General features: G+C 43.5%; 1 protein-coding gene across 2 annotated transcripts in view; it reads right to left on the bottom strand.

Moving 5' to 3' along the window:
• Nucleotides 1-8,601, bottom strand: part of SEPTIN5 (septin 5) — a 17,728-nt gene extending 9,127 nt beyond the window's left edge. Inside the window, exons 1-2 of one of the 2 annotated variants that reach the window (XM_015826969.1) lie at nt 8,573-8,601; nt 1-110 (exon numbers count right to left, since the gene is read on the bottom strand). In XM_015826969.1, coding sequence (XP_015682455.1) covers nt 1-110; nt 8,573-8,601 — 139 coding nt within the window. Of the gene's footprint in view, nt 111-3,971; nt 4,062-8,572 lie in introns of those variants that run through there. The other variant, XM_029286353.1, reaches the window with a different exon arrangement.
• Between the last annotated feature and the right edge of the window lie 1,782 nt (nt 8,602-10,383).

The following is a 10,383-nucleotide window of genomic DNA, read 5'->3' as shown; positions in this document are numbered from 1 at the left end:
CCATGAGGGTGAAATCAAAGCCCTTCTTCACCGATTTCCGATGGACCTGGTTGGGCAAAGTGGCAAAGCCCACATACTGCTTCTCGTGGTCCTGAGAAGGGGAGATAAGCAGCCACGGATCAGACTGGAGAAAGAGGAGAGAATGAGAAAAGAAGCAAACTCTGCACAACAATCACATCCACTCTTGGCTAATCCCAAGGAATGTCGGGAGCTGTTGGGTTAGATGGGGTCTTATAGGACAGAGGCCCCCAACCTTTGGGGCACCAGGGACCGGTTCCGTGGAGAGAGGTTTTTCCACAGACTGGAAAGTGTGTGGTTTTGTGTGCTGCCTGCATCCCACGGATGGGGCTTTGCTTGTTTGTGCAGACCGGTTGCTGGCATGCCGTGGACCGGTACCGGTTGGGGACCCGTTATAGGAGATGCAATCCACTGGCCAAGAAGTTCTCCATTTATGGATAGAGAATGGAGGCTGGAATAGAGGGGCCGATCATAATCCTGCCTCTCCATTGGATAACAGCCGCGTGAAGAGACAAAGGCAGGCCCTTCAGATTAAATGTCATAGGGAGAGGAAACTAGAACTGGAGAGATATTACTGGTCAGCAGCACTAGAGTAGTGTTAATAATAATAATAATAATAATAATAATAAAGTTGGAAGGGACCTTGGAGGTCATCGAGTCCAACCCCCTGCCCAGGCAGGAACCCTACACCATTTCAGACAAACGGCTGTCCAGTCTCTTCTTAAAGACTTCTAGTGTTGGAGCATTCACAACGCAAATTGGAGCATTCACAACGCAAATTAATAAATAATAACAACTACTACTACTACTACTACTACTACTACTACTACTACTACTACAACAAAGTTGGAAGGGACCTTGGAGGTCATCTAGTCCAACCCCCTGCTCAGGCAGGAAACCCTATGCCATTTCAGACAAATGGCTGTCCAATCTCTTCTTAAAGACTTCTAGTGTTGGAGCATTCACCGCTTCTGGAAGCAGGTTGTTCCACTGGTTAATTGTTCCCACTGTCAGGAAGTTTCTCCTTAGTTCTAGGTTGCTTCTCTCTTTGGTTAATTTCCATCCATTGCTTCTTGTCCTGCCCTCAGGGGCTTTGGAGAATAGCTTGACCCCCTCTTCTTTGGGGCAGCCCCTGAGATATTGGAACACTGCTGTCACGTCCCCCCTCGTTCTTCTCTTCATTAAATTCTGTTCATTTATTCATTTGCACCCGCCTTTATTATTTTTACCAATAACTCAAGGCAGTGAACATATCTAATATACTTTGTTCCTCCAAGATCCCTTCTAGTTCTGTTATTCTGTAATTCTGCAACTGCTCTACAGAGGTTTCAAAACTTCTCGAAAAGTTAGTGGAGGGTCTGCTAGCCCGCTGGAGAAGAACCAAGAACAAATTTGCCAGAACGGTTTTTCATTTTGTTAATTGCCCCTGTCCTGGAACTGCTTCGGTGCAGGCCAGGAATATATAAAAAAGAATTACATTTTTCTTTTCCCTAGCCAAAGTTGATCTGAGTTTCTGCTTGCAAGATCCTTTTCTCTGTTTGCTCAAAAGGAAGTTGAGCTTTGTTCACACAACACACTCAGTCTTAGACCCCAGCTTCCAAAATCTTCGCAGCTGGGTTTACACAACGCAAATCAACATCGAAAAAGCCTCACTGCAGCTTAGGACCATGTGCAAATCTAGGTCACAGTGCTCATTCCAAAATGCAATCTTTTTGTGATTAGAAAAACATGGCATGGCCCAATTTGCTTCTTCTAAAAAAAAAAAAAAAAATAGCAAAACGCAACAAGATTATTTCCAGCAGAGCCAGAAAAATATTAATGGGAAAGCCTGCTCAACGGAAGAGCAGAGTTTGCATACCATTGCAATATAATCAGCTTTTTCGGATACATTTTGCCTTCTGAAGCCAAGGCTGGTACACAGCGGCCTCCCCAGCAAATCAACAGATTTTAATATATATTTTTTAATGTCAGCATGGACATCGCCAGTCTGGGGCTTAGTATGTCCGATTCCCATCATCAAAGAAGAATAGAATAGAATTACAGGATAGGATAGGAATAGATAGGATAGGATAGGATAGAACAGAACAGAAGTAAAACAGAGGAGAGGAGAGGAGAGGAGAGGAGAGGAGAGGAGAGGAGAATAGAACAGAAGAACAGAAGTAGAACAGAGTGGAGTGGAGTGGAGTGGAGTGGAGTGGAGTGGAGTGGAGTAGAGTAGAGTAGAGTAGAGTAGAGTAGAGTAGAGTAGAGTAGAGTAGAGTAGAGTAGAGTAGAAGAGAAGAGAAGTAGAACAGAGTAGAGTAGACTAGAATAGAAGCAGAACAGAGTAGAACAGAACAGAGCAGAGCAGAGCAGAGCAGAGCAGAGTAGGGTAGGGTAGGGTAGGGTAGGGTAGGGTAGGGTAGGGTAGAGTAGAGTAGAGTAGAGTAGAGTAGAATAGAATTCTTTATTGGCCAAGTGTGATTGGACACACACAAGGACTTTGTCTCCAGTGAATAAGTTCTCAGTGTACATGCCACCAACAAGTGATAAATCATAATCATAAAATACAATACACAAGATACAACGCTCAGTGATAGTCACAGGAGATACTAAATAAAAGCAATTCACCTAAAGGCCACCCTAGCTAGGAATGATGGCTGCTGAAGTCCCATCCATCCAGAGTGGTGTTTCCCAACCTCGGCAACTTTAAGATGTGATGGACTTCAGCTCCCTGATTCCCCCAAACGTCACCATCAGACCATAAGCATACCAACGTAGGATGTCCGCCAATCTACCTGCACAAACCTGAGGCTCACCTCATCTTCTGTTCAGACAACATTAGGCTGAGGGCTGGGAAGATCTTCCCAAATCGTCATCTCAAAGGGCAATTTCAAAAATCCTTGTGTGTCATTTTTGTTCTTCCCCTTCTCTGCTAACCCAGTCAAATCAGAGCAGTCCCAGAAAGCCAGCGATGGATGCAAACCACAAAAATATCTTGACCCATAAACATCTCTTGAGATTTGCCCCTCCAGCTCTAACTCTCAGCATTTATTTGTCCAAATAAAGGAGAATATTCATAGTTCAGGGTTGAAATGAGGGTCCTTGGTGCTCTCTGAGCTTGGTGGTTTTCTTGCAGATGTTTCATGACCCAAACTAGGTCGTATCATCAGTTCTAGTCTATGTGTCTATCGGTGCTAGCAAATTGATGTTACCTAGTTGGGTAATCAAATGTCTGCGAGAAAACAACCAACCTCAGAGAGTACTAAGGACCCTACTGACCTCCTCCTGCCCATTCCACAAACTCCACTCCCTTCTAGCACTGATGATGTTACCTAGTTGGCTAATGAAACGTCTGCAAGAAAACTACCAAGCTCAGAGAGCACCAAGGACCCCACAGTCCTTCCTTCCTTCCTTCCTTCCTTCCTTCCTTCCTTCCTTCCTTCCTTCCTTCCTTCCTTCCTTCTCTCCATAAATTCCACTCCCTTTTAGCACTGATGATGTTACCTAGTTGGATAATGAAACGTCTGCAAGAAAAATACCAAGCTCAGAGACTACTAAGGACCCCACAGTACTTCCTTCTCTCCACAAACTTCACTCCCTTCTAGCACTGATGACGTTACCAAGTTGGCTAATGAAACGTCTGCAAGAAAACCACCAAGCTCAGAGAGCACCAAGGACCCCACAGTTGTCGTTCTCTCCTTCTCCTGTCCACAAACCCCACTCCCTTCTAGCACTGATGACGTTACCTAGTTGGCTAATGAAACGTCTGCAAGAAAGCCACCAAGCTCGGAGAGCATCATGGACCCTTCGTTTTTGTCCTGAACATTTTCTTCCCTTGCGCTGCAGAAGCGTCTTGGGTGGGAAGATGATGCTTCTCCTGGGCTCCCCTCCTCTGTAAGCCCCTTCCTCTCCCTCTTCCCACCCACCCATCCCTCTGCAGATCGGTCCTTGTTCTACAGACATCCTGGTACCTTCAGCTTGGCAGAAGGACTGCGCTGAGCTTGAGTGCGGGGTAACAGCAGCTTTTCCACCAACTGCTCTTGCAGAATGAGGGAGTCCATCGGAAGCCACTGTGCTTCCGGGGAGCGCCAAGCATCAAACTATAAATGGATAAGCACTGGGGAGAACAGCCCCATTCGGGAATTCTTATCCAGTTTCGACTAACTGTCTCTGGCAGGCACCAGTCCGCCCACCCACACGTACACACACACACACACACAGAGCAGACACGAAGACCAGCCAGCAGGCTAGAATTTCCTGTCCAACTCTTACAGGCTTACCCAGAGGGAGGGAGGGGAAGACGGGGCAGGGGTGGGCGTGTGAACACAAAGGAGAACATCCACTGCAGCTAATAGGAGCTTCCTGAGGGAGCACTGTCATCCTGATCATGGCAGCAGAGCCTAGCAGTTATAACAAAGGCTTTGGAGTAGGAATTGGGGTCAAATGTCCAGTATATGTCTCCTCATATACTTTTTGATAGATAGATAGATAGATAGATAGATAGATAGATAGATAGATAGATAGATAGATAGATAGATAGATAGATAGATAGATAGATACAGAGAGAGAGAGAGAGATTAGATAGATAGATAGAGAGATAGATTAGATAGATTAGATTAGATTGATTAGATTGATGAGAGAGAGAGAGAGAGAGAGAGAGCGAGAGAGAGAGCGAGAGAGAGAGAGAGAGAGAGCAGATAGATAGAGCAGATAGACAGATACGATAGAAGATGGATGGACAGATAGATTATAGATAGGTGGATGGATGGATGATAGATATAAATATAAATAGAGGTAGGTAGGTAGGTAGGTAGGTAAGTAGGTAGGTAGGTAGGTAGGTAGGTAGGTAGGTAGATAGATAGATAGATAGATAGATAGATAGATAGATAGATAGATAGATAGATAGATAGATAGACAGATAGATATGATAGAAGATGGATGGACAGATAGATTACAGATAGGTGGATGGATGGATGGATAGATATAAATAGAGATAGATAGATAGAGAGAGAGAGAGAGAGATTAGATAGATTAGATTAGATAGATAGATTAAATAGATTAGATAGTCAACGGGGAAGCCAGATTCACTTAACTGTGTTACTAACACAACTGCGTGATTCACTTAATAGCCATGGCCAGAAAGGCCCTAAAATGGGGCAAAACTCACTTAACAACGGTCTCACTTAGCAACAGACATTTTGGGCTCAATTGTGGTCGTAGGTTGAGGACTACTTGCATGCTAATAGTCAACATACTAAGAAACCTAGAAAGGCGGACGAGTCCTGGTCTCTTGAGCTGCGCAATGACTCAAGGCTAGCTCCTCGCTTGATCCCTCCCTCCTCATCTTTTTAAATGGGCATTTTAATGCCCAGGTGCGGTCAAGATTATTTTGGAGACAACATACACCGGTCCTCCTTCTGCGCGGGCACAAAACTCAACCAGGCTGTTCAGCTAAAGAGGCGTCCTTGCATTTTGCTGCCATAAACCTGACTTGCAACACAAATTACCCGTTCTTTCAACCACTTCCCAATTCTGTTTCCTTCTGCACCAAGTCAACTATTGCGCAAAGTTGCCCAACAACTTTGCTAGAAATTTACTTATATATAAGATTAACGTTGAAAGGCTGAGCGACAAAGAATTGAGGCCTTTGAACTCTGGTGCTGGAGAAGACTCCTGCGAGTCCCCTGGACTGCAAGGCGATCAAACCGGTCAGTCCTAGAGGAGATCAACCCCGACTGCTCTTTAGAAGGCCAGATCCTGAAGTTGAAACTCAAATACTTTGGCCACCTAATGAGAAGGAAGGACTCCCTGGAGAAGGGCCTAATGCTGGGAAAGATGGAGGGCAAGAGAAGAAAAGGACGACAGAGAATGAGGGGGCTGGATGGAGTCCCTGAAGCAGGAGGCGTGAGCTTAAAGGGACTCCAGAAGATGGTAGAGGACAGGAAGGCCTGGAGGAATGTTGTCCATGGGGTCGCAATGGGTCGGACAGGACTTTGCAATTAACAACAACAAGATTAATGTTGCTTAAACATGTCACAAGCAGAGGGGGAATAAAAGAAAAATCAGCAGGGAAATAGCGTGCCAATTACTTGGAGCTGGCACACAATAAGTTTAAATCTCCAAGGTTTAATTTAACTCTTTAAAAAATTTTTTTGCTTTGAACCAGATCACTACTGTCTTGCAAATAAATTATAAATTATCTTCCATGGTTGCAAAGCTCAGCTAAGCCACCAGAGGGATGTCAAAGACTATAATACAGACAATTATCATCTAGTCTCAGTTGCAAATCTTCCAACACTGAAGGAATAAAAGAGGATTCCATCAGGTCTCAATGGCAGTGTTTTTCACACAGGCTGGGGAATTCTGGGAATTGAAGTCCAAACATAAAGTTACTGAGAAATATTGCTCAGGGATCTCGACATATTCTCTCCAGGTTGCTCAGCAAATATATATATATATATATTTGAGAAATCATGCATCTGCATTATAATTTATGTTTGTGTTTTGTGCCTGTTGTTTTTCTTTCGCTGTTACTGCTTTAAAAGCATTAAAAATATCAACAATCATAAAGGAGAAAACCAGAACTTGTTCTTCTGGCACCCAACAATTTCCCTGGCCTTGATGAAGACCAATCAGGGCTCCTCCGGGAGAAGGGCGGGGTATAAATTTAATAAAATCAAAATCAAAAATCAAATCAAAATCTGACATTTACCAGCCAGCAAATCAAAGTAACTAAGCGGGATACGGAATAAACAGAGGCAAAAAGCAAATGTAAAACATGGGTCCAAGTTTTGATGCAAAAAAAAAAGGGGGGGGGAACAATCCTAGCTCGAAATGCCCTCCCTGTCACACAATCATCCCTTTGTCCAGAGTGACATCAAAGGAAAAGCGATGTCCCCATTTGACACACTGGGTGGGAAAAACACTGATTTATAAATGGCCAATCATTTCACCCCAAAGAGCCGGCCGTCAATTAAAGTTGGCGGAAAACCAATTTTATTGGAACTCCGTGGTACAAGAAAGGGACACTATGGAATAAAGGAATACTGCATCCAGTTTTGGTCATCACAATGTAAAAAAGATGCTGAGACTCTAGAAAGAGTACAGAGAAAAGCAACAAAGATGATCAGGGGACTCGAGGCTAAAACATATAAGGAACGGTTGCTGGAATTGGGTATGTCTAGTTTAACGAAGAGAAGGACGAGGGGGGACATGAGAGCAGTCTTCCAATATCTCAGGGGCTGCCCCAAAGAAGAGGGAGTCAAGCTATTCTCCAAAGCGCCTGAAGGCAGGACAAGAAGCAACGGATGGAAACTCATCAAGGAGAGAAGCAACCTAGAACTAAGGAGAAACTTCCTGACAGTGAGAACAATTAACCAGTGGAACAACCTGCCTCCAGAAGCAGTGAATGCGCCAACACTGGAAGTTTTTAAGAAGAGACTGGACAGCCATTTGTCCGAAATGGTGTAGGGTTTCCTGCCTGAGCAGGGGGTTGGACTAGATGACTCCAAGGTCCCTTCCAACTTTATTATTATTATTATTATTATTATTATTATTATTATTATTATTATTATTATTATTATTATTATTATTATTATTATTATTTGCCCAGAAAGTCAAAAATCAGATTAAAAAAACACACTCTAAATCAGTGTTTCTTAATCCTGGCAGTTTTAAGATGTATGGATGTCAACTCCCAGAATTCCCCAGCCAGCATGCTTTAACACAGGTGGACTTCAACTCCTAGAATTCCCCAGCCATCATGCTTTAAGATGTATGGACATCAACTCCCAGAATTCCCCAGCTAGCATCTTTTAACATATATGGATTTCAACTCCCAGAATTCCCCGGCCAGCATGCTTTAAGACAGGTAAACAGTCAGTCATGCTGACGAGAGAATTCTGGGAGTTAAATACATCCATGTTAAATCATGCTGGCTGGGGAATTCTGGGAGTTGAAGTCCACCCATCTTAAAGCTGCCAAGGTTGAAAAAACGTCTTAAACCCTACCCTTAATCAAGACATAATGCCTGCATTCACATACAATCAAAACAAAACCTATGGTAGCTTAAGGAAAATAGCCAGGTTATAATGGCTGGATTCACACAACACACCGAATAAAGAAGAACAGAATAAAACAGATTGGTAACTTCTGTTGGAGGTCAACATTTTGTCACAGAATTAACAGAGTTGGAAGGGACCTTGGAGATCTTCTAGTCCAACCCCCTACTTAAGCAGGAAACCTTATAGCGTTTCAGACAAACGGCTGTCCAGTCTCTTCTTAAAAACTTCCAGAAATGTGTCCCTACACCGTTTTCAACTAGCTAGGGATGTGGAGAGAACCCAGCCAGATCAGGATGTTTCTCGCAGGCCGACAAAATAATTGAAGTTCACTGGCTCATTTCTTAAGTTTTCTTCCTCTATTTCTCCTGAAGAAATGAGCAGAAGGCAAAAAAAAAAAACCTAAGCCAGTTTTCTAAATTTCAACACTAACCTTGTTTAAATGTAATGGAATAAATGTAACCAGCCAGGTGCAAAACGATTTAAACGGAACAAAAAGCAAAGGCTTGGCGTTTGCTTTATATGTTAGCAGCGTTGACATTATAACTTCTTGTGTTATGTTGTGTTGTGTTACATAGGGCAGGTCACGCTCACTTCAAAAACAAGGCCCTGCTTTATTTTGAGGATCTTTCCCTGTGTCCATCAACAGTGGCTATACTTTCCTCATTGTTTTTACAGGAAAAGAAGAAGAAAAGATATAAATAATACTATTGAGATGTTCTATTAAAAGAGCATTATCCCAAAGGCACAACATTCCAAAGAGGGAGGGGGGGGAATTGAACATTTCAAGGGCTTCCAGAAGAATGCCGTGCACACACACACACACACACACAGAAATCACCAAGGGGTTAGACTAGAAGACCTCCAAGATCTCTTCCAATTCTGTTATTCTATATTCTGTTCTATATTCTCTATCACCCTATGATAGTAACTGGCGTAGTTTTTTTTTTTTTTTAAAAAATGGACATTTGTGCTATTTTTTCCTTCCTGCTCTCCTCATTCTAGCTAAAGACATCATTAAAAATTCTGTGCCTTAAAATAAATTAAAAAAAAAAAACAGGTAGAAAACATGCCCATCGGTGGAGAACAAGAAAGCGAGAAAGATTTAGTGGGATTCAGCCGAGTAGAATTATTGCAGGAAATTCATTTGGCCAACAAATGAAGGACTGAGTCATTGACGCTGGAAAATACACCTGTTTTCTTGACCCTCCCAGCCCGGAGGGGAGGAAAAAAAATAGTTTTGGTCCTCATGTACTAAATTGTGATAAAAGGAAAACTCCCTTGCAAAAAAAAAAAAGAGGAAAAAATGAAGTTTCTGCTCCAAATTAAAAGCCAGAGAAGGAGATGCAGTCAACAGCTTCTGAGAGCGACAGTCTCTGAATCAGGAAACCGTTCACTGCTTTGCGGACATATATGAAACACTGAGGTGGGGAAGAGTGTCATCAGAGCAAATTTGCTGGGCTAGGTTTCTAGATCTCATAATAGTGGAAGGCACACTAGGTGAGGAGATTTGGCAGCTTCCGGGGTCTGAGAAGGTGGCCCATTCTTGCATAATAGAACTTCCAGTGGTTTTGTTTTTTTTGTCACCCGAAACAAAGTGAATGCAGTTTTTGTCCCAGCTTGCAGGAGGAGGAGGAGGAGGAGGAGGAAGAGGAAGAGGAGGAGGAGGAGGAGGAGGAGGAGGAGGAAATGAAAGGAGGAGGAGGGGGAAGGAGAAGGAGAGGAAGGAGGAAGAGAGGAAAGAGAGGGAGAAGGAGGAGGAGAAGAGGAAGGAGAAGGAGGAGAGGAAGGAGGAGGAGGAGAAGGAGAAGGAAGAAATGAAAGAACTGAAAGGTGGAGAAGGGGGGAAGGAGAAGGAGAGGAAGAAGGAGGAGAGGAAGAAGAAGAAAAAGGAGAGGAAGGAGAAGGAGGAGGAGGAGAGGTTTGTAGAAGAAAAAGGAGAGGAAGGAGAAGGAGGAGAAGGAGGAGGAGGAGGAGGAGGAAGAGGAGGAGGAGGAGAGGTTTGTAGAACACCAAACCTAGAATGGCACTGTGTGTCACATCCTCACTACCCCATGTAGAACTCTTTTATGCAATGCCATTTTCTTTTTCACTCTCGTTTCACACAATTACGATCCTTTGCTAATACATTTCTCCTCTGGCAGTCTGCGAAAAACACGCTTCTATCAGCAGCTACTTCCCCATCTCTTTTGCCAACTCCCCGAAGTTGACAGCCTGATGGTTCACCACACCCCAAACTCACAAACTCCCTTCTGTACATCGGCCGGGTGTGAAGAATCATCTGTAGCCGATCCCGAAGGATAAAAAAAAAAAAAAACAGGCA

The sequence above is a fragment of the Protobothrops mucrosquamatus genome, unplaced genomic scaffold, assembly GCF_001527695.2.
Source record: "Protobothrops mucrosquamatus isolate PMUCROS unplaced genomic scaffold, P.Mucros_1.0 scaffold3411, whole genome shotgun sequence".
In the NCBI taxonomy this organism is placed as follows: domain Eukaryota; kingdom Metazoa; phylum Chordata; class Lepidosauria; order Squamata; family Viperidae; genus Protobothrops; species Protobothrops mucrosquamatus.
Note: the sequence above shows the minus strand (reverse complement) of the source record. Positions and strands in the feature narration are given on the sequence as shown.